This window comes from Leptonychotes weddellii, chromosome 12 (assembly GCF_054177405.1).
Source record: "Leptonychotes weddellii isolate Sample4059 chromosome 12, ASM5417740v2, whole genome shotgun sequence".
Classification (NCBI taxonomy): Eukaryota; Metazoa; Chordata; class Mammalia; order Carnivora; family Phocidae; genus Leptonychotes; species Leptonychotes weddellii.
Window position 1 is genome coordinate 41,811,010 of NC_138380.1, and position 24,909 is coordinate 41,835,918.

The window sequence follows — 24,909 nt, forward strand, 5'->3', positions numbered from 1 at the left end:
GAAACCGCTACCCTTTCACCTGGCCCAGGACTCTTCCGCGCAAGCTAAGCCTGCATATTTTACAGATGTAAATCTGCCGGAGGCGTTTCCGGTTAGGTCCTCGCGTCACTCTGTCCCCCGAAGTCCGAGGTTGTGGGATACTTTAATCCGCCGAACTCTAGGACCACTCCCCGCGGTTCGCAGCGGGACTGGTGCCCGGCTCCGCCCAGCTGTAATTGTTGCAGCATCATTGGTTTGAGAGTCTCCAGCGGACAGCACCGCAAGCCAATGGGAAGCCGTCCTTCTCCGGCGGCCGAGCTGTGAGAGCCAGTGAGACCCGGGTTTGGAGTTTAACTCTTTATGGGTGGGTTCGCAGTGCGTGGGAAAGTTGTCGTGGTAAATGTGCCACGTCTGCTAGGAACAGAGAATCATGAACGTGCCAGAGGCGGTTGTCCTTAAGGCTTCAACTACATTCTTAGCTCTATGAGGTCGGGGGCCCTTTCTCTGTTTTTGTAGGAACTTCTTTCCTGCTCCAGCAACATGAGGCTTTTCTTGTGCAACGCGGTACTGACGCTGTTAGTCACTTCTTTGAGTGGGGCTCTGATCCCTGAACCAGAAGTGAAGATTGAGGTGCTTCAGAAGCCTTTCATCTGCCATCGCAAGACCAAAGGGGGGGATTTGATGTTGGTCCATTATGAAGGCTACTTAGAAAAGGATGGCTCCTTATTTCACTCTACGTAAGTAATTATACCTTGAAGGTAAAATAGTGAAGAACCCACCCACCTATGCCCGCTCTCGGGCAGTAACGGTAGCCTGTACCAGGTTTTACCTCTCTTTTTAAAAACTGCAATATATTATTTCCTTCTTTGGGAAAGGAAATCGTTTAACGACAATCTTATATAACGGGGCCTTTGAAGTTCTTTTTGGAAACATGTGGTAAGGTTAAAGGGTTAATTTTTATTATAAAAAATAGCTCTAGAATCTTTGAAATACTCCAGAAATATCTAGATGCATAGTTAGGCAATACGTAGAAAAAAAAAACTGAAAGGAATTCTCATTTTTCAAACTCCATTCCCAAGGGAAAATGACTCAATTCCATTTTTTATTTGGTGTAGGTGAAATTTACTTAAAACTTTTCACAGCGACTTCATGAGAAGAATACACAATCATTTATTTGCTTGTTGTAAGGTATACTAATGCTAGTCCATTGATCTATTTAATCATTGTTCTTACAGATGACATTTTGGGCAAGGCACAGTACCATGATTTGTTTCATTATTTGTTTCTTTCTAGAAATTCAAAGACTTCATTGATGGGTGTGGGTGTGGTTATGGAAGATTAATCCAATACCTACAGTGAAGGATTTTCAGGTGGTTACACTATCATTTTTTCTGTTCTATAAACAAAGAAATTGCAACATGGAAAAGTTCTACAAGTGTACTGATTTCTAATTAGGCATTGATTCTCTTCATTCCATTCCAAAAGTATTTATTGACCATTTCTTTTATGTTAGGCCCTGTGCTTGATACTAGGGAGATTGAAAAATTGTGGCTTCTCCATCCTTGTCCATTCATTTATCTGTCCATCTAACAAACCCTTGTTGAGTGGCCACAAGTCAGGCCTTGAGGATGCAAAAGTGATTAAGAGTGCATCCTTGTCCTCCAGCAGTCCATCATCTACAGAGGAGAAAGACAAGTCCATAACTCATGCTGTATAGTACAGAATGTTCAAATGTTCACAAAGCATAATGGAGTTTGGAATTATTTATGCTCTGAGAGGTGGAGAAAGAGAAGACTTCTCAGAGATCATAATTGATATGGGCCTTGAAAGATGGGTGGAGGGTTCCTTCCGGTCGAGAATGGGGGCAGAGAGGACATTCCAGGTAGAGAGAATGGCATGAACCAAAGTAGTGAAACTTTGTGGACCCTCCTAGATCTGGTTTTTGATGACCTGTCTTCATTGAGCATTCAGTCCTGGTATGTCTTTGGAGAAGTGAATGGCACCCTTCTCTGAACTCTGTTAGCCCTTCCAATTTCCAAAACAGTGGCTTGCCATAGAATTCTCAACAGCTCTATCTCCTTATTGACAAGGCCAGTGCCACAGTGAACGTTAAACAGTATTAAGATTTGCGTTTTAAATTTTCAACCACATCTTTATTTTTTTTTAAAGATTTTATTTATTTATTTGACAGAGAGAGAGACAGAGAGAGAGGGAACACAAACAGGGAGAGTGAGAGAGGGAGAAGCAGGCTTCCTGCTGGGCTCTATCCCAGAACCCTGGGATCATGACCTGAGCAGAAGGCAAACACTTAACGACTGAGCCACCCAGGCGCCCCTCACATCTTTATTTTTAGTCCGATGTTGACACAGCCTAATTTCTTTAAGGTCTCAGAATCTATGTGGACTTTGGTGGTAGCCATAAGACATTATTTGGCAGTTGGCTACTAAAGTTCTAGTACTTGATGAGGGGACTGTTGTCATGCGGCCTCAGTGTAAATGGTTAGAAACTGCTTACCCTGAGTATTGTGAAGAATTACCATCAAATGGTCCACTGTAAAGCATGTTTGCCATTTCTAGAACGCTAGCCTGTGTGGTAAAGAGCTTAAATCCTTTAGCTGTGACAAGAAAGAAACGTGTCAAAACTGTAGTCAGCGCTGGGTGTCAGATTGTTTCCTTCCTTCTTTATTCTTTTCTAGCCTTCCCAAGTCTTTTACAGTTGGTAATTTGTTTCTTTAGTCATGGGGGGAAATTAAGGAAAAGAAGAAGTAATGGCCTTTACCTGGATTTAGTAACTAACCATAGTGCCCATGAAACCTAACAGAGTGATTTCTCTTTCTCACCTATAAGATATCTTTGAGAACACTTTCCTTATTGCACTGAAAGGGAGCTATTTGGGGCTCAGGCACTACTCAGCCTATAAACTCCCTAGTAGCTACCAGCTAGGTTTCTTAGGCTGGCCTCTCTCCAGCTCATGAGCCAGGATACTTTGACTATTTCCTTTTCCCTCAGTCCAGGGGCCACTCCTCCAGGCTTCCCTGCAGAGCCCCACAGAAGATGCCTGTGGCCAGTATCTAGGGGTTCAGGGTTGAAGAACAGCCTTTCCACCTGTCAGAGCCATCCCCAGGCTGTACATCGGGACAGTTCATGGGTAGGCTAGAAGGTGCTGTGTCCCTGACTGTCCAGTGTCCATATGGGTATGGACCCACATGTCTTGGCAGTAAATTCTCCTTAGCTTCTCATCTTCCTTCCCAAACTCTCACATTTTCCATTATTTTTTCCCTCTTTTGCCCCCTTAAGATTTTCCTGGGACAGCATCACTGTGGTTAAGACCTTGAACTTTGGAGTTGGATCAAATACTGGCACACTTAACCTCAGTTTCCTCCTCTGTACAATAGGGAAATAACGGTACTTACCTCAGATGATTATTGTCAAGAGTTAAAAGAAGCAAAGCATTGAGGGGAATACCTGATACACAATAAATCGCAAATAGTTATTAACTGTTTTTATTATTACTCCCTCTGCTCTTCTCTACCTGAGTCAATTGTGTGAAGTTTGTATCAAGAAATATGGGCAATGAATTACAAAATTGACTTGGTTTTGTGTGTATGTATATAGCTGTTTTTGTTAATTTCCAAATTGAATCACTTATGGGCGGAAAAAAATACACCACAGCAATAAAAAAAAAAAATAGAGTTTCTAAACAGTTCTAATGTGTTTTCTTTCTATTGTAGTCACAAACATAACAACGGTCAGCCCATTTGGTTTACCTTGGGCATCCTGGAGGCTCTCAAAGGTTGGGACCAGGGCTTGAAGGGAATGTGTGTAGGAGAGAAGAGAAAGCTCACCATTCCTCCTGCCCTGGGCTATGGAAAAGAAGGAAAAGGTAATAACAACTCTACATTTTTACTATAGCGTTGGAGTTCTTCTCTGGATTAGGAGACCGAAATCAGAGTAACTACTATGTGTTTTTTTTTCCCTAAAAGTAAGTAGAGGATGTGTATTTTTTTTGGAAGTATGATTGTGTCTTGATTATCATTTGAAATGGTCAAATTAAAGCCATCATATCTTAATAGTCAACTGAGCTAATGATAAGTTCTGGAACCTTCAACTCTATCATTAACAATTAACCACCATATTAACCCAAATAATGGTTTTTTTTTTTAAAATTGTGGCACAATACCCATAACATAAAGCTTACTACTTTAACCATTTTTTTAAGTGTACAGTTCAGTGACACTACGAACATTCACATTGTTGTACAAGGATCACCACTATCCACTTCCAGAAATTTTTCATCCTCCCCAGCTGAAACTCATCAATTTATTTTAACAATGCAAAAAGAAAATTATTCAACAGATGTGTTTTGATAAGTTGAACATGTAAAATATAGATGATTAAGGCATTGAATGAGGGTTAGATGTGGGCTGCCGGTGACTCAAAACTGAAGTTTTCTACAACAAAGCTTTTTTTTTGGAGGTTGTTTTCACTCTTGTTTTAAAGTTGTTTTATAACTTCTTTTATCATTCATGTATAAAAACGAATGGAGTGACATGAAATGAGTTTAATAAAACAGTAGCAAATGGGCTAGCTGATTCCAGGAGACTTTGTGCTAGTTTGTTGCAGGATGGGCATGCACACCTGCTGTTTGGGTGGAAAGGCTTGCAGCTTTCCATAGGGCTGTTTACAAGAGGCCAGATGATGTTTCCTATATAGGATATGTATGTGTCCTATAATTCCTCTCTAATTTAACCTAAGGGAATAATCAGGTGTCAGGAGAAAGATTTATGAACAGGGATGTCCATTACTACATTGTTCCTAATAGCAAAAATAATTGGAACCAACTTCAGTGGATAATGAGAAGGCTTTAGCTAAATAAAATGGGCCCCAGTTATTTAAAAATGGCATTTCAAAGATTAAAAAATTATATCCAACTGTGTATGATGTAATGTTATATATAAAATTGGAAAATAAAGCTATAGAATATGTAAGAGTAAGTATTAGAAAAAATTATATGCACATACAGAGTGAATCACAAGGATGTAATTAAGAATGATAACAATGGACGGCTGGGAATTATTTTTAAATATGTTTTTTCTTTTAAAGGTTTTATTTATTTATTTGACAGAGAGAGAATGAGCACAAGTAGGGGAGAAGCAGAGGGAGAGGGAGAAGCAGAGTCCCCGCCGCTGAGCAGGGAGCCTGATGTGGGGCTTGATCCCAGAACCCTGAGCTGAAGGCAGACGCTCAACCAACTGAGCCACTCAGGCACCCCTACTGGGAATTTACTTTTATTTCTGGTTCTATCTCTTCCAAATTCTCTATAATGGGCATGTATTACATAATGAAGAAAAAAATTATTATTTTTTAAAGAGTTATTTATTTTAGAGAGAGAGAGAGTACACATGGTGAGTGAGTGGGGGGGGCGGGGCAGAGGGAGAGAATCTCAAGCAGACCCTCCGCTGAGCGCAGAGCCCTCCCCAGGAGTCGATCTCATGACCCAGAGGATCATGTCCTGAGCCGAAACCGAGTGGGACAGTTAGTTGACTGAGCCACTCAGGTGCCCCGAAAAAATTATTAAGTAGTCATCAGAACCAGACAGGGAACCACTCATTCTGTAGAAGTATAGACTTCACAGTATCCCTAGGTCTAAGCTTAACCATTTACAAAGTGAGAATCCTAGCCCCAGTTTTCTGAGAAAAAAGTAAGTGCCATCTGTGAAGCATTGTATATTCTAAAATGGAACTTGCTATATAAATCTTATGCACAGAATGGAATTTACTAACCAAATTCAATTCTTATTTTAATAATCTCTTTAGAGAAGAAAATCAAGTATCTAGAAAATGTTTCTCTGATGTTCAAATGTATTCTTTTATCTTCCTGCTGTATCTTTATTGTCTCACCTATAATGTATATGTAGTATTAGTCCATTACTCTTTCTCCCTACTGTGTTTAACTCAATTTTACCTTTAACAAGTAGAGATCTAAATTTGAGTCATTTCCTCCAAAGTGAGAGCCATGAAATTAACTCTGCTAATGTGTATTAAACACTAATTTTGTAGTCTTTTGGTATCATGTTTGCATGTCTCCTTCGGAAAGACAACCAGTTTTGTCAACGACCTAGTGCATGCCCCTTCTCTGTCTAGATCTGGAGCGGTAAGCTTGGGCACACAGTGTAAGTTTTGTTCTCTTTAATACTTAACAAACGTTCTTTCATGGAAATATGTGGGATTTGGGTGTGGGGTGGTGGTGGTGGGACTAAGAAATATTTGTAATGTTTACCTAGACCTGTATGTTAAATATAGTATAAGGAAACAAGTTGAAAAAAATTGTTCATACTTCCCAGAAAGTTTTCTTTTTTTAAGGTCCCTGGGACTTTAACAAAGCTCTTTTCATTTTTACAGATTTTTATCTCCCTTCTGAGAAATTTGTTTTAATTTCTTCTCTAATGAAATTTCTTCAAAATGGGTATAATGTTCTATATCAGAGGGGGTGTTGCCTACCTTTCTGAAATTGTTGAACCTTTCTGTATTGTTTTTAAAGCCTGTGAGAGAATTATATCTTATTAACATATATTGAGAGCTCACTATTTATCAAGTATAATGCTAAGTATTTTGCATGGATTTATCTTCCTTCATCCTCCCAACAGATTCTGCATTTTACAGATGAGGAAATAGGCTTAACGAAGGGCCGGGGTAAGCTCTCACACTAGCTAGTAAGCTGGTATGACCCCAGATCTCACTTAGCTAGATATTGCCTCCTGGTGGTAGGGATGACAGTCCTGTATTTCTAGGTCAGGACTTTGGGTGACCCCAGAGTTAGTAAATCACTTGTACTATAATTAACTCTGAATTATCTAAGGCCCTTTAAGTCATTCTTGGCATGTAATATGTACTATCTTAATTATATTTGAAATTCAATACCCGGCGATTAGGTATATCTGTATGTATGTGTGTTTGTGTGCACCAAGCAATTTGTAATTGCAAAGCCAGAAACAGACTGCTTTTGATCTACTAGTTTGGATTATTCCTTCTCTGTTCTATTTGTTCGAGTAAAATATGATTATAAGTAATTTACGTGTGATAATGTTAGGAAGGCTCTTCATTTAATTCAATCAAAAGAATATTTTATTCAGTATCACAAGTTTTGTGTCATAAAAACTCCGGGATTGTTTAAATAAAATTTAACCTCCCTCTCTCCTCATGTCAGGTAAAATTCCCCCAGAGAGTACACTGATATTCAACATTGATCTCCTGGAGATTCGAAATGGACCAAGATCTCATGAATCATTCCAAGAAATGGATCTTAATGATGACTGGAAACTTTCTAAAGCTGAGGTGATCTTTCCTTCCTCATATTCCTTTCTTTCTTTGTTTCTTTCTTCTCACTTTTTAAAAAATATATTTTTAAGGAAAATTTATTTTTACTTGGGTAAAACGTTATTTATAAATTTTCTTAAAATACTGATGCTTTGAATGTTGGCTTTTTTTTTTTTTAATAGGAAATCCTTGTTTTGGTGAGAAATATATTGAGACTTAAGAAACATCATTCATTCCTTTGCCCCTGCCCCCCCTCACCCCCACCACGCTTAAGGTTCACTGTATCTTGTCCTCACCCTGAGTTTTTGAAAGATCCATTTTGCTAAGACAATTCCCATTTTGGAGTTGCTATATCAGAAACATAGATGTCCTAGGGCGCCTGGGTGGCTCAGTTGGTTAAGCAACTGCCTTCAGCTCAGGTCATGATTCTGGAGTCCCAGGATCAAGTCCGCGTCGGGCTCCCTGCTCAGCAGGGAGTCTGCTTCTCCCTCTGACCCTCCCCCCTCTCATGCTCTCTCTCTCTATCTTATTCTCTCTCTCAAATAAATAAATAAAATCTTTAAAAAAAAGAAAGAAAGAAAGAAACATAGATGTCCTGAGAAATATCTCAGGTTTCTGTTTAAAACTGTAAACTGTAAACTGTCTGTTAAATGCACTTGTAATTTCCTAGCAATTAGCAGCAAACAACTCACATGCTGTTTTGTTCTGGTTCACACCTGGAGAAAGGAGACTCCAGGCTGGGTTTTCCAGAGCAGGAGAGCTTTCCCAGACCCCTCTTAGTCCTGGTGTCTGAGTGAGGAGAAAGCAAGAAGTCTTTTCTCTATAATTTATTTAGGCTTTTGCAGCCATTTTTACCCATACCTGTCTTGGTCTGGTTGCTGTGGGGAAAGAAGTGGAGGTAGACATCTACTCTGTGTTTTTCTGTTTGTCCATGTTCTCCGTCCTCCCTTGGCTGGTCAGAAATCAAGTCCCTTTTTATGTTTTGATCGATTTCATTATAATGGCCAGGAAATGATTAAGTCTTAAATAAGTGCAGTTGTTATGAACTCACAGGGTCATTATCTACAGTTACTCAATTTATAACACCTCATAGTATTACCAGTCATAGGACTTTATTCTGTCCAAGATAAATTTTAATTACCTTTCATGAAACAAAAATCTTAAATATACAACACATTCACATGGTTCAAAAAAAATCAATCCAGTTAAAAAAGGTGTTTAATAAGAAGTCTTTTTCCCACCCACATCCTCTTCTACTGTGTGATCTACCGCCTTCTGCATGCTGTTTTATTGGGTTCTAACGTATCCTTCCAGTGTTTCTTTATGCAAATACAAACAAATGTGAATACATTTTCCTATTTCCCCTTTTCTTAACAAAAAGTAGCATGATATACATAATATTTGGCATTTTGCTTTATTCACACAGTATATCCTAGAGATACATTCTATATTAATCCATTTAGCTTTAATCATCCTTTTTTTTTTTTTAACAACTTCATTAAATCTCCTGAATCTTAAAAGTAAATGTATGTCATATGTTTGCATATTGATCATAAGGGGGGAAGGATTTGAAATTACTGATCTAACAGAAGGAGTACTAGAGATATGATTAAAAATGAAAATACAGGTTGAACTGCATTATGGTGAATCTAGTGGGTAATTAAGAGCAGCATTTTGTTTATATCTTTAAATGTCTGAACGAGAATGGAAAATGTCAGTCTAAGCACTCATTAGGCTGGATTTTGCTTTAATTTCTGAGATTGGAAGGTCATGAGGTATGATCATAGTCAGGTCCACGGCATGTACTATTACCAGACACTTACTTAAATTAAAAAATGCCGTTAGGGGAGGGGGGAGGCAGGTGGGGGATGGGTGAAATAAGTGAAGGGGATTAAGAGTACATTTACCATGATGAGCCGTGAGTAATATATAGAATTATTGAATCACTCACTATATTGTACATCTGAAACTAATATAACGCTGTATGTTATGCTGGATTTTTTTTTAAATAATAAAATTTTAAAAATTCTAAAATATAAGTTTAAAAAATGCCATCCTTTAATCTTATTTTAAGAGAACTATCTGGAATGCTGACCCTAGTTAGAAAATGAGATCTGGATAATTCAATGGAGTGAAAGACTACAGTCTTTCAAATGCTTGGCTTTATTTAGACTCAAATTAAGAATAGATAATATGCTTTCATTGGGTGTTTTTCAGATAATATAAGCCTTATCTTTGCCTCTGAGCAATATTCTGTGTCTCTACTATAGCAGTATAGCAACTGTTTTTAAGGGGAAAAAATTCCTTATAATTCTTTTACTGTCATTAGAAATATATTATAGTTGTTTAGTCATTGTGCTATATAATCAAATGAACTACCAGTCCACTCTGTGATATTAACTGGCTTGATGTGGGTATCTTATGAATTAGAATCATTAATGAGACCCATTATTTTGTAGGTTAAAGTGTATTTAAAGAAGGAGTTTGAAAAGCATGGTGCAGTGGTGAATGAAAGTCATCATGATGTTTTGGTGGAGGATATTTTTGATAAAGAAGATGAAGACAAAGATGGATTTATATCTGCCAGAGAATTTACATATAAACATGATGAGTTATAGAGATACATGCTCCCATTTTATATGGCATGCATCCTTAAAGACAGGGCAACCATTTTTTTAAAAAGTCTTACTTTTAAATAATGTGCTGTTCTTGTTCTGTTTTTTATTTTTATATATTTTTCTGAATATTATTCGAAGAAGCCCTTAGGATTCCTAAATGCCCATTTCTTTCTGGTGAGTTATTGGGAAGAAAAAATTAATTTGTCTTTGAATAGAAGACTTCTGGACTATTTTCTGCTTTCACATATGAAGCCGTCTGTTTTACTTGTAATTTTAAAATATCGCAGCTGGGAGCATGCCCAGCATAAGACCAGGTTATAGCACACATCAGCTCCCTCTATTTCTACTTCCCTCTATTTTCTCCAAGTTAGATACTGACATTTGTGCAATAGCCCAAGGCTTAAACAGTGTGTCTGTAACTGCTTTTGAGTCTGTTTAAGCAAAGAGGAAATGGTTGTTGAACTGGCCTTGTGAACAGACACTGCTCTACTGAGGAGATGTGCAATGCTGAAGTGAGTAACAGAGTTAATGACTTATAAATATGTATACATTGAAACCTTCTGCCCAGGACTTAAGGTGTATAAGGTTCCGTTCCTAGGGACTAATAACCTATAATGATTAATAGGACAAATTATTTATGTGTCTGGTTCTTTGTAATAAGGTGTCAAAATTTTGTAACTGAGGAACAGAGTGTATTTAGTCAGTGCTTACTTTTTAAGTCTAGCCACTGACCCTTCCTGGTTTATTAATGAATAATATCTATAACTAGCGTATTATACTACAATAACATTGTATCATGAGCGAAACTTATAAGCCAATCAAAAATTTCCCATTTCTGCTTATCAAAATATGACACAGACCCACAGCAGCTACTGTTGCATAGAAATCTGTCCTGGGTTAAAAAAAATGGGTGATTTTATAATTTTACTTGAAAATGGCTTTTATCCTTATTACTTTGAAAAAGCCCCCAAATCTCCATTTATTAAGAATAGTTCTTTATCATTTACAGAGTGATCTCAAGTACATCGTTGTCTTTGATTTTCATTGTTCTGAAGCCTATGAACAAAGCTGGTGGATCTTTAGTGTACCTATTTTATAGATGAGGAAATTATTCTTCAAAGGGATTGTTTTGCCCGAGGTCAACAGCTAATGTGTGCAACAAGATTGCAGTCCCCAAGTTCAGTATCTTATATTGCCCTCCTTTGACTTCATTGGGCCTAATTCTGTCTTCAGTTTGTTCTAACAGTCAATGCTGTTTTTTGTCTTTGGGTCCTTATCCTTTGAAGATGGTTTACTGGCTGTTTTGGGTGCTTTTGAATTCTTCCTCAAAGTAGAAATGGCTCTGGTTTCATTGTTGGGGTTAGCACTGAATTGCCTCAAAAACCCTATACTGTGAGAGGGTCCAGGGGTGTGTCTTAGTTCTTTCATTCTTGTTTACCTCTAGATTTTTTTGGTGTTTGGTTTTCTTTTTAGAGAATTACAAATAATTATTATATCATATACAGGCCATTTTCACTAGTTGTATATTGCATTTCCCTCACTAAAACATAAAGGTCTTGGGAAGAACGTATATAACACCTTTTTCTGATGAAGTCAGCTATATGTAGAAAACTCTTAAATTGTCACTGCTATTTTCCTCAACCTGGAGGACTTATGAACCACAATGTTGAAAGCCTTATGCTGTGTTCATTGGGAAAGAATGACCTCGTCATGTGGTGCTACTTTGTATAGACATTACTGTGATGCTTTCTCTGATTGAGCAGGAAAAGTCAAAAGAATTTTGATTATTTGGGCAGCATATTTCTTTTTTTTTTTTTTTAAAGATTTTATTTATTTATATGACAGAGAGAGACAGCGAGAACAGGAACACAAGCAGGGGGAGTGGGAGAGGGAGAAGCAGGCTTCCCACGGAGTAGGGAGCCCGATGTGAGGCTCGATCCCAGGACCCTGGGATCATGACCTGAGCCGAAGGCAGACGCTTAACGACTGAGCCACCCAGGCGCCCATATTTCTTTATCTCATGTGAATTTACGTCAGTGCCCATCTAAATACTTAGACACAAGTATGAAATGAAAGTAAATAAATAAGTTATGATTGTTTTTAAGTATCTGCCTTTGGTTTAGCTGCAACTTTATGTCTTTCCATTCATGGGAATAATCAGACATGAATGGCGACCTCACTTGTAATATAATTTGACTCATTAATATTGCTAGATGTGTCCTATTTAAATTTATATGACTATCTTGTATTTTCAAAATAAACTTTATTTGGGGAATAATTGGTTTTGTGAAAAATTCTTCTTCAAGTTCCTGTTGCCTCAGCAGCTTTATTGATGTTCCTATTATTCTAGGTTTTATGTTGAAACTAGATGGGGAATGTAAAGTATGGGGATTAACATAAGAATAAAAATAAAATAAAATAAAATAAAGAACATATATATAAAAAAAAAAAGAAACTAGATGGGGAAGATGGACAAGTTGTCATAGGAGAGGGGTATATTCACACTTTGAATGTCCTTCTGATTATCTATCCTGTTTAGATGTATTTGGAAGGAAAGCTGTGGTTCCTTTTAAATTGTTTTGAAATAAGCATTAAATATTGAGCATTATGGGCAGTAGTTAATAGTGAATGTTTGGTACTGGAGAAAGTGTATGTGTTGGGTTTTGTTGGTTTGGTTTTGGTGGTAGTTATCACTATTGTTTTGGTTTGGGATTTTATTTTGTAAGAGGTGGACATTATCATGATTAATGCCCAGTGAGTAAATGAGCTCTATAAAACACCTTATCTAATTAAATGAAATGTTGGGTTGCCATTAAAATAACAAGAAACAATGATTTCTGATTCAGATGGGGAATTAGCCATTTGAATCTTTACTTGTGGAAATGAATTTGTACTCATTCATGATTTATAGGATATTCTGTACATCTACTATGCTATTAGATATCAGCATGCTCTCTATCTGTCCCCACTGAATTGAGTGTACGGATGATTTCTCAGTGTTGTTTGGAAATTGCAAGAGGAGAAAAAGGGACTTGGTGGAGTATTATGGGAAAAACTACATCTCTCACCTTTTTATTAAAAAAATGAATTATCATTGTAATAGTCACCCTGGGAAAAATAACAAGGAACTTATTTTCAAGAGATGGAGAGCACTTGGTCATGAGGGTGTTTTGTTTAGTTTTTGTTTCTTACCCACTTTTGTTTGAATTGAAATCTAAAATGTCAGACATGATTATACATTCATATGCCCATTTGAAAACCTGAAAATTACAGTACTTCTGTCTCTTAATATCTGTAGCTTTCTTTTTAGTAAGATTTGCATATTCCCTTCAGTACAATGAAATCCATACATTCTTACATCTGGTTTTGGAGTCTTTATTGGAAGGTAAATTCTTTTATCTCTTTAAAATATTGTTTTGGGGATGCCTGGGTGACTCAGTTGGTTAAGCAGCTGCCTTTGGCTCGGGTTATGATCCCAGGATCCTGGGATCGAGTCCCACATCGGGCTTCTTGCTCGGCAGGGAGCCTACTTCTACCTCCCCTGCTCCGCCTGCTGCTCCCCCTGCTTGTGCTCTCTCTCTCTCTCTGACAAATAAAATCTTAAAAAAAAAAAATTATTTTGCCTTCGGGCTCAGGGTGGCTTAAGTCAGACTTGATTTCCGCTCAGATCAAGATCTCTGGGTCGTGGGATCAAGCCGTGGGTCTTGGGGCTCCGTGCTCAGTGGGGAGTCTGCTTGAGATTCTCTCTCTCCCTCTTCCTCCCCACCCCCACCCTGTGCTCTCACTCTCTTGCTCTAAAATAAAAAAATCTTGAAAAAAAAATAGTGTTTTGCCTTTGCTTTCAGCCCTGCCTCTTCTACCTCCAGCTCCAGGTTGACAGCAGAGAAAGACCCTTACAAATCTTGGTTTCATAGTTCCAACCTCAAATACAAGGAGAGGTATGCTTTGGTTCCTAAATGTTGCAGAAATGTAGCAGTCACTCAAATTTAGTGTACACCAGAATTGCATGGGATATGTGTTAAAAATGCAGATTCCTGAACCCTTTCCCCAGAGATTCTGATTAATTCTTGGATTGGGCCCAAGAATCTGAATTTTAACCCCCTTCCTGGATGATACTGATGCAGGTGGTCTAAGAAATCTTAATTTGAGAGAAAATTAACTATTTCCCTGCCCTTGAATATACAGTCTCCTATATTTTTCTCTTACTAGTCTTTTTGTCTTTTGTAAAGTGTTGGTCATTGGGGCAACTAATTGTGCCTAAAACTGAATATACAGTCAAAAGGATAAGTTGTGTGGAGATAGTATTTTCCCTAGAGCTAGAAATTTTTTTATGACTCTGAATTCTTACAGCAAAAAGTTAGATCATCAGTAAATATGTTTTTGTGAACATCTTTCCTACTAGAAGAGAGAAGAGAGTCCCAGACTTTCCCAAAATTATTGTTCTATATTATTTTTTCAGAATTATCTATAGCCTATCCCTTGAGAAGAATATATGGTCAAGAGATTTAGGAAAAAATAGGGGTGACTGGGTGGCTCAGTCATTAAGCGTCTGCCTTCGGCTCAGGTCATGATCCCGGGGTCCTGGGATCGAGTCCCACATTGGGCTCCCTGCTCAATGGGAAGCCTGCTTCTCCTTCTCCCACTCCCCCTGCTTGTGTTCCCTCTCTCACTGTCTCTCTCTCTGTCAAATAAATAAATAAAATCTTTAAAAAAAGAAGAGATTTAGGAAAAAATAAAACTATTCTCCTAAAAACATAAATATATGTATATGTATGTATGTGTGTATAGTGTATAAACTATGTGCTGTGTATATACATACATAATGAATGTATGTATGCAGTTTTGTATCGAAGATCGTCATTGACATGCTCTCTGTAGTACATCATTTCCCCTCTCTGAAGACTTATCTTTACCATGCAGTTAAACTTCCATTTGGTCAATTTAGAATCTTTCTGTACTTTGCCTACATTTCTATGTTTCACTTACAATTTAGGGAAAATTTCCTAGTAGCTCTCCATGTAAAACCAACAATAATTTTTTTAATCCCTTCAACTTTGGTTTACCAAGGAGATTAAGTGACTCATTTTGATATACATAGGTTATTGTTAAGGAAAAGAAACAGATACAAACATTTGGAAGAGTCCGGAGATCTGCAACACCTAGCACAGTCTCCATGGATTCTTTTGTTTATCAGTGCTCTGTGGTCCTGTGCTGCTAATAGAACCTCTGGCATAAAATAGATGACTTCAGTGAGTGTGAGTCAGCCCATAATTTACAAAGCCAATCTAAGTGCCTAGGAGCTAGACTAACATTGATTTTATTTTATGATCTAAACACAAACTGCATGAGATGTTTGCTGAGGTTTTACTCTAAAAATCTAGAGTAAAGTGAATGCTGTCCCCTTGGTCTGTAGTAACAGCTAAATTATATCCCACTTGGGGATTTCTGGGAATTTACAAGTCATTTCTTTAATTTAAATTTCCACACGGCCATAGGATAAAAGTAATTTCCTTCCCAGTAAACAGTTGCAGTAGAGACAATGCCACACACGATGTGAACTGAGGCATTGAGGGACAGTTCTCATTACTATAAAGAATGAAGTAAGGGTAGGGAGACCCTTTAGACCTTAATTCCAATTTCGTAGAGCACTTTCTCATTCATTTGTTAGGCTTACTCTGCCAGAGTGTATCTTATGTTAATATAACTGATTATAATTTTACCTCCAGGCAGGAGACTAGGATATTATAACATTCAACCACATACTAGTGGTTTTTTTCCTATTATGATCATATCTCCTTGAATTGTTGAGCAGCTATTTTGTGCAGAACACATTTTGCTTGAGACATTCTAGATTTTTTTTTTTTTAAGATTTTATTTATTTATTTGACAGAGAGAGACACAGCGAGAGAGGGAACACAAGCAGGGGGAGTGGGAGAGGGAGAAGCAGGCTTCCCGCGGAGCAGGGAGCCCGATGCGGGGTTCAATCCCAGGACCCTGGGATCATGACCTGAGCCGAAGGCAGATGCTTAACGACTGAGCCACCCAAGCGCCCCGAGACATTCTAGATTTTTTTTAAGTAGCTCTTAAGTTACGAGCTAAATTAAATTAAATGGGTAATATACTTGCGTAGAATAAGAAGAGGACTACTATAAATACAGGAAATTTTCTATAAAATAAGAAACATTTTACTTGCAGGAAAATAGGGAAGAAGAAAAAGGATCTTTCTATGAAATCCCCACTTGAATTGTCAAATTTCCCTGCAACATAATTGTTCTCTCCTGTTTTTCCATGCATTGTTTTGGCTAAATTTTATAAGGTATATAATCTTTTACAAAATGTCACGTGCCTTTTTTTTCTTGCCACATGCATTAGTATTCAAGGTTTTCTGTTTTGTATCATAATTTTTAAGAAAATTAAGCAGTCTACTAAAGTTAATTGATTCTTACTGACATTATGACTGAACAGTAAATCAACTCTGCTCCTTGGGTTCCTTTTCCCTAACATTTTATTACTACGGCAATAATTCTTCAAAAGTATTCACTCTTTATCATTGACCTATTTCTTCTAAGCTGGGCAATGTCCAGTGGTTGTCTTTTTTTTTTTTTTTTTTAGGTAGGGTACTTTTAAAAAATTAAATTAGTATTTAATACAATAATTGTACAGTTCAATAAATTTTATTTTTATTTATTTATTTTTAAAGATTTTATTTATTTATTTGAGAGAGAGAATGAGAGAGAGAGAGCACATGAAAGGGGGGAGGGTCAGAGGGAGGAGCAGACTCCCTGCTGAGCAGGGAGCCCGATGCAGGACTCGATTCTGGGACTCCAGGATCATGACCTGAGCCGAAGGCAGTCACTTAAGCAACTGAGCCACCCAGGCGCCCAGTTCAATAAATTTTAGTATACTCACAGAGTTATACAACCATCACAATTAATTTTACATATTTTTTTTTAAGTAGGCTGCATGCCCAGTGTGGAGCCCAACTCAGGGCTTGAACTCAACAACCCTGAGATAAAGACCTGAGTTGAGATCAAGAGTTGGACACTTACCGACTGAGCCACCCAGGCGCCCCCATTACAATTTTAGAATATTCTTCTTATTGGGGCGCCTGGGTGGCTCAGTCGTTAAGCATCTGCTTTCTGCTCAGGTCATGATCCCAGGGTCCTGGATCGAGCCCCACATCGGGCTCCCTGCTCTGCGGGAAGCCTGCTTCTCCCTCTCCCACTCCCCCTGCTTGTGTTCCCTCTCTTGCTGTGTCTCTCTCTGTCAAATAATAAATAAAATCTTAAAAAAAAAACAAAACAAAAACATTTTTCTTATCGAAAAGAAATCCCCATACCTATTAGTGGTCAATCCGCCCTTTTCCCCAACTCCCTAAACAACTACCAAACTACTTTATCTATTTGCCTACTCTAGAAATTTCCTAATAATTCCTAAAGCTCAATTCTTTCTTTATATTCATAGTAAAAAGAAATTGATTATCTGAGAAATTCATACAGTAAAACATTTCTGCTTTTAATTTTTGTTTCAAAAATATGATAGGTGTTTTTTGAAAATCAAAATGAACCAGACCCAGATTCCAACTCCACGGAATAAATCACTCTGTGTACACAAAAAGTCAAATCTTTTGCACATGTAAGAGCTGGAATCAATGGTATAAGGGATGTAATAATAGTAAAAACCTAGAGCTTGGTTTATGACTGAATAGTAGAAAATCAATGGAAAGGAGAGTGAAGAATAATTAGGAATTTAACAACTAAAACATCTCCATATACCTAGATTATTCCCAATTCTCTGAAAGCCAGGTAATTAATCCAACAGGAAACAAAGTGATACCAATTTTCTGCTCTTTCATGGAAAATAGAAGCATGTCCAAAACAAAATACTCTTCCTCTGGAATCAGAAATTTTATACATTCTCTCAATCTCTCAAATCATTGTTTAATCACTGAAAGCATGAAGGAAGTCTTCCTTTAATTGAACCCCAAATTTCTACAGCAATTTAGCCAGACTTTATTTAGTTCTTGGAAGGTTGGAAAATAATAACTTCTGTTTAAAGTCCTATATTATCTCAAGTGATCAGCGGTATTAAAATTGCAGATATAGGAGGCTCAACTTCTATAATTCTGGATCAGCTTCACCTATTAAAAGGTGGCCTCAGGTGTCACTAGAATATGAAAAACAAGCTCGGACCTTTTCCACACACATAAACTAGGAAAACATCAGCAAGACAGAATTAGGTTGAAACTCCCAGTCTGATCATAGAATCCTCTAGTCTGTTCTTTGATGATCACAAGACAAGGTCTCAGCAATTCTCCTTTAAATTACCTGTACAGTTGACTAAACCCATGAATGACTCCTAGAGGTACAGCAATGAGTGTGAAACATACATAATCATTTGTTCTTAAAACCAGGTCCAGAACATTTACGAACTGTTATTTCAAATTAAATAGGAGCCATTCATTGAAATGACACATTTGAATAATTGAACTTAAAAACCCATCACCTGATTATAATAAATAGGATTTTGTACCTTTTGCCAAAATACAATTTATGGCTATCTAAATTACGTATTAAAAAGGCTTGATTGGATTATTTAAATTCTAAAAATAATTTAAAAATAGATTTTAATACTTAAAATCTCTTGGTGTTGCCTATACTCAATATGGGCAATAATTCTGTAAATTGATTTAACGGCATTCTAAAGGTTTGTTTCTATGGCAACCAAATTCAGAAAACTAACCTCTTAAAGATGGTTGTCATAGGATTAAAGCAGGTGGCTGACTAATCTTAACTACTGCTTTTCTTTCTCATTTTCCCATGGCTTTTCTCTCAGCTTCTTTCTGTGGGTCTCACAAGATTACATACAAAGCAATTACACAGGCTTTCTTACCCATTTGTGAGTGTCTCGTTCACATAATACTGTCTGTTGTTCATCCCCATGAGATCTGCCCAGTGACAGATCTTTTTCTTCCTGCTACAATTATACACTAAAAGAAGCACTAAGTGGAAAATACCTCCATGAGTAATGTGTTAAAGATTTCTCAATTACACATGTATTTCGGCTCCTCAAAATCATTGCCCAGGGTAGGGTTCTTTAGACAATAACTCCAGTTAGAAGAAAAGGCAACATTGTCATCAATAATTTCTTTAAATGGTCTCTTTGGATAACCCTCATTTATGACCATCTTTCACACTGGTTCACATTTCCCAGTATGCTAGATCAACATATTTATCTGTGCATAGCTCTTAGGTTACCCTGACAGGAACATGGAATATATGCATATATTACCTTTATACTTAATTAATTTCCTTGCTTGCCTCTGACTTCTGAGAGAAGAGGCTATGATATGCTTTTTACATCTTTGTAGCAAAAATGCAATTTCTGGTACAGGTGTTCCATAAATGTCTCTTGCTAAATTAGGCATGTTGAAGAACTTCTGTAAGTAAACTATGCATTTGTAGTTCATAAAATAATGGGCCTAGTTGGTTCTATATCAGTACATTTGGTTCCTTACAGGCACTAAGATCAGTGTTCCTAGCCTTCCACGTCTGCCCATGAAGGAAAATTGCTATGAGACTTGCCGTCCTATTGTAAGCAACTGGAAAACTGGGCAAAATACACAAGACAACTTGGGTCAGACATTGGAGAGCAGGCAGAACAGGATTGTTTCTCAAGAGAAAGGAGACAAATGAGATGAGACCTACAATTACCTCAGCTTTGGCTTGGAGGCAATTCCTGAACCATAAACGGCAAAGAGAAGGGAAACAAAACAGAGCCCAGTTGTCTTGTGGGGTTGAAGAAACAGATCAGAGTTCAGGAAGGTCCAAGCAGTTGGAGTTTGTGGGTCAGAGTTCTGCAGAAAACTAAATGGAAAAGAAATTCAGACATTTGCATTTTAGTCATTGATTGAATACCAGTCTATGCATGCAGATGATGAATCTCCACAAGGTTGAGGAAAGAATAACTGTTGGGAGCTGGGCACCCAAAACTTTCCAGAGCTCAAGCAAAACTGGGACTTGTTCACATTTCTACCAGCCAGGATCAACTTATGGATTTCATGGAACATTTATTAGAGCCCCTATGGGAGTCATACCTTAGTAGAAGGGCTAAAGTAGCCGTAGAATTAAAGCTACACTAGACCTGTCCTAAAGTTTATAAACAAGCCTTAAATGGGCCAACCTGATCCTTAAATAACTGATTGCCTGAACAAAGTCCAACAACCTTTAACGGAATACAAAAAAACCCCATTACTCAACAACATAAAATTCACAAAGTCTGGCATCCAATGAATAATTGCAAGAGACACAAAGAGGCAGGAGATAAATCAATACATACAAATAGATTAAAAACTGACAGGTGATGGAATTAGCATAAGGTAATTTAAAACAGCTATTAAAATATAAGTATGATCAGAGACTTAAAGGAAAATATATATGAGATAAATGAATGATATAAATAAAAAGAACCAAATAGAACTCCAAGGGATGAAAAATAAAATATCCAATATAAAAATTTTACTGATGGTTGGGGTGCCTGGGTGACTCAGTCAGTTAAGCATCTGCCTTTGGCAAAGGTCATGATCCCAGGGTCTTGGGATCGAGCCCCACATCGGGCTCCCTGCTCAGTGGGGAGTCTGCTTCTCCCTCTCCTTCTGTCTGCCGCTCTGCCTACTTGTGCTCTCTCTCTGTCTCTCAAATAAATAAAATCTTAAAAAAAAAATCACTGATGGTATTAATAGTAGATTAGAGCCTGCAGAAGAAAAGATAAGTGAACTCGAAGAAATACTAACTATTTAAAATAAAATACTCAAAATAAAGCACAGAGAGAAAAAAGACTGATGGAGGTTGGGGGCATAGAACAGAAACTTAGTGACCTGTAGGACAATATCAAGTGGTCTTATATATATATATATAAGTATATATATAAGTATATATACATATAATTGGAGTCCTGAATTTGGGAGGGGCAGTGTACAGTGTGTAAAATATGTGTAGAAATAATGGCCCGAAATTTTCCTAATTTGATGAAAACTATAAACCTACAGATCAAGAAGCTTAATGAACCCTAGTGGGATAAACACAATAAAAAAAAAAAAAAAACAGACTAAGGTACATCATAATCCTATTGCTCAAAGCCTGTTTTTTTTTTCCCCCAGAGCCTGTGTGAAAGAGAAAACTCTTAAAAGCAGTCATAGGAGGGGAAAAGGATAGATTATATACAGAGGAAGAAAGATAATCAAACACAGACTTTTCTTCAGAAACTTTGCAAGTCTTGTGACAATGTTTTATGATAACAGAATGGTACCTTTAAAGTGCTGAGAGAAAAAAACCTCTCAGCCAAAAATCATATACCCAATGAAAATGTTTCAAAAATGAAAGAGATGTAATGACTTTTTCAAACAAAACTGGAGAGAGTTCACTACCATCAAACTGCACCTCCAATAAATGACAGCAATGACATTGAAGGTGAGGAGGGGTGGGGCTTTGAAGGATGCTGTTGACAGTGTTTTGTATTATACCTGAAATTATATTATTTGAAGGTAGACAGTGATAGGTTTAAGTGCATATTGTAAATCCTAGAGTTATCGAAAGTAAAACACACAGTATGATTAATAAACCCATGATGGATATAAAATGGAATACTAAAAAAACCCTCCGTTCTTCAAAAGAAGGCAAGTAAAAAGCGGGGGGAAAAAAAAAGAGAGAGAGAAACAAAGAACAGATGGAACAAATGGAAGTAGCAAGATGTTAATTTATAACCCACCATCTTGATAATTCCATTAAATATCAATGGTTTGAGCCAGAGTTTCTCAACCTCAGTACTATTGACATTTAGGGCCAGATAATTCCTGGTGTGGGAGGTTGTGCTTTGTATCCTAGGGTGTTAATAGCATCCCTGGCCTCTGTGCACTGGATACCAGTAGAGACCTCCCCCACCTCTGCCATTTTGACAACCAAAAATATCTCCAGACATTGCCAAATGTTAAGAGATGCTGACCTAAACACTCTAATTAAAAGGCAGAAAGTGTCTGAATGAAAAGCAGGACCCAATTATATTGTCTTTAAAAAAAACCCAAAACCTATGCTAACATAAAGAGAGAAATAGGTTAAAAGTAAAAGGGCGGTTTCCATGGTTGGACTATTTGCACAATAAGGTCCTTTTGTGCTCCAAGAGTGTATGACCACTGCTCCATTCTGCAGTATTCCACTGATTCCCTCATCCTTCTCCCACTATCCATTCACTCATGTGGCAAACCACAAGCACAGGGATAACATTCAAAAGACATGAAAAAAAAAAAAAAAGCCTCCTTGCCTCCCCTGAATTCTGTTTCCCAATTCTCCTTTCGGGTGGCATCTATTATTACAGTTTCTTCTGTATTCTTCTGAAGATATCCCATGCATTTGCAAATATGAGTACGGTCATATTTTTCCCCCACAAATGATAACACACACAGTATTGTGCACATGGTTCTGTCCTCTCATCTCCCTTAATATGGGTTGGAAATCTTTCATATCAGTACATAGAGATAGATCTTCCCCATTTTTAAACTTTTATAGCTGGATAGCATTCCATTGTATTGATGTGCTGTAATATATTTAACAGTCCTTTATTGATGGACATTTGCTTCCAGTCTTTGCTAGCACAAATAATGTAGCAATGGATGACCTTGTACTCATATCACTTCACACCTCTATCAGGATATCCGTAGGATAAATTACAGAAGTGGAATCCTTGGATCAAAGACTATATATGTATTTGTTGTTGGAGGACATACTGCAAAATTGTCTCCCGTGGAGGTTATAAAAACTTTTTTACTTTTGCTAATCTTATAGATGGAAAATGCTTCCTTGTATATTTTATTTGCAGCTAAGTGAGCCTGAATATCTTTTCATGTGCCTGAGCGGTATTGCGTTTGTTTTCTTGTGAACTATCTCTTCATATCCTTTGAGTTGGTCTTTTCGTCAATTTGTAAGAGGTAGAGTCTGTGATCTGGTAACAGATGGATGGTCATGTCCTGACCAATGACCTCGATGCCAGCATCAACACACCTGTCACCTGTCTGTGGATTTATTAACCCAGGTATGGAATCTTGGCTTTGCTATTTGCTGTGTGACCTTGGGCGAGTTTCTTAACCTCTTTGGGCTTCGATGTCCACATGAACTCAGCATAGGGTCTCGCTTAGCAACATGGCGCAGGACAGCACCTTTAAAACCAGGGAGTCGGCTTGGACTTGTGAGTCAAGTCCAATTTTCCGTGGGGAAATTTTGCTTAGGCACCGAGGCCCGCACGTGGCAAGCCTACTGCGGAGTTCGGGAGTGCGAGTGGAGGAAGTGGGGCCCGGCTCCGTAAAGGCCGAGCTCTCCCTTTCAAGAGAGCCGCAATCCCGGCCGTGACCAAGAACTAAAAATCGAGCCAAGAGGGAGCTACTTTCCGCGGCGACAGTCGTCCTCTCGGCCGCTCGCCTGCTCCCAGGCGCCGTCCCCTACCAGGCCGAGGGCGGCGCTGCAGCCCCAGCGCCCAGACGCTGAGGGTGCGGCGCGGCCCCGGGGCCCGGGTGGGGGAGGCGGGGGTGGGCCCCGCGGTCACGTGAGCCGGGCCAGCTGTTCGTGGGGGGCGGCGGGCCCGAGCGCCGGGAGTCTGGGGAGGGGGAAGCTCCCGACGGTCGCCTCCGCCACTGCAGCTGCAGCCACCGATGTCGCCGCAGTAATCGTCGCCGCGGCAGCACCCGCACCCTCGGCGGCCGCAGCATCAGCACCGCAGAGCCGAGCCCGGAGCCCGCCGCCCCGCAGGTGAGCCGCGGCGGGCACGGCTGGGAGCGCGGCGCGTCCGCAGCCGCTTCTCCCCGAGCGTTTCAGCCGCGTCCGCCATCGCCGTCCCCTGTGCCTCGTTGCCAACCCCTGTCCCTCCGAACCCGCGGGTAGCGCTACCCCGGGCCGAAACCCGGCGGGTGGTGGCTAGGGCAGACTGGGGTCTCTGGGGGAACGGGGGAGAGGTGGCTTCGGCCTGGGTGGGGGTGACTCGGGCTAGTAGGTTGAAGGGGCGCAGGAGAGGGACGCCCCACCCCGGGGCGCGGGCACTGCCGCCTGGTTTGAGCCCGTCTCCCCGCTGTACACCCCAACCCCATCCTTTGCCCTGACCTCCGGGTGCTTTTCCTGTGTTTCCATTTCCTGGTAGCCAAGTTGCTGCCCCGCTGGCGTGTGTGCCTGTGCCCCTCTCCCAACCCCGCCACCTCTCGGGCTGCTCCCGGGGTTCGCAGCTCGCTCGGTGGTGGCAGCGCTGGTGGTGGAGTGGGCCTGACACCTTGCCGGGAGTTAGCGCACCTGTCACCCGGGTAGCGCGAACATGGCTGCCTGGTGGGGCCCGCTGTCCTTGACCTGGCTCTGCGCCTACGTCCATCCGGTTTGCGATCGCGAATCCTGTCCAGGGGACTGCCCTCCCCTAAGGGCTGTTGCTGTCATCTATGCGGGCTGCAGGACTTGACACAACACCCCCCCCTCCCCGCCCCCAGCCACACTCGGGGAGGTTCTTGGGTGTGTGTGTGTGGGGGGTCAGGACAGGTACGCCATGGCGCCAGGACACTTACTGGTAGAAGGTACTCGTGCATTTCTCCTATGATTATGCACTTCAGTCCTCGGTTCGCTTGAATGTCCGGGCGCTGATTATTTGGCGTCATCACTGCTGAGGTCTGAGACTAGTGTGGTCTGCAAAACAGGGGGGAAGCTTGAACTTTTAGGGAATTGATGAGAACTCGGATTTAGGGCTTTAAAATCTACATTAAACCCAAGTGCATCTAAGGAAGCCGTCATTCGCTCTGACTCAAAACTGAGTTGGTAGGGTTTTACATATGGGCTTTCTGGATTTGCTATTTAATTCTGACTTGTGATTGTCTCGAATTACACTTGTGTCCAGCTTCCCTGGTGTGTGTGTGTGTGTGTGTGTGTGTGTGTGTGTGTGTGTGCGCGCCAACTGTGTTCCAAGCCTGACCAGAAGATG

The 24,909-nt window shown here is 39.5% G+C and overlaps 2 protein-coding genes across 2 annotated transcripts in view; both read left to right on the forward strand.

The window, feature by feature from the left end:
- The first annotated feature begins 320 nt into the window (after positions 1-320).
- FKBP14 (FKBP prolyl isomerase 14) lies at positions 321-13,271 on the forward strand. Its single transcript, XM_006736843.3, has 5 exons — positions 321-716; positions 3,710-3,861; positions 7,185-7,312; positions 9,754-12,289; positions 12,381-13,271. The coding sequence occupies exons 1-4, from the start codon at positions 520-522 to the stop codon at positions 9,910-9,912; spliced, it is 636 nt and encodes a 211-aa protein (XP_006736906.1). The 5' UTR covers positions 321-519; the 3' UTR covers positions 9,913-12,289; positions 12,381-13,271.
- A 10,250-nt stretch (positions 13,272-23,521) lies between these two features.
- The window catches only part of SCRN1 (secernin 1), a 61,760-nt gene continuing 60,372 nt past the window's right edge, over positions 23,522-24,909 (forward strand). The window contains exon 1 of the mRNA XM_081800346.1: positions 23,522-23,705. The gene's annotated coding sequence lies outside the window, so the exon portion shown is untranslated. The remainder of the gene's footprint in view (positions 23,706-24,909) is intronic.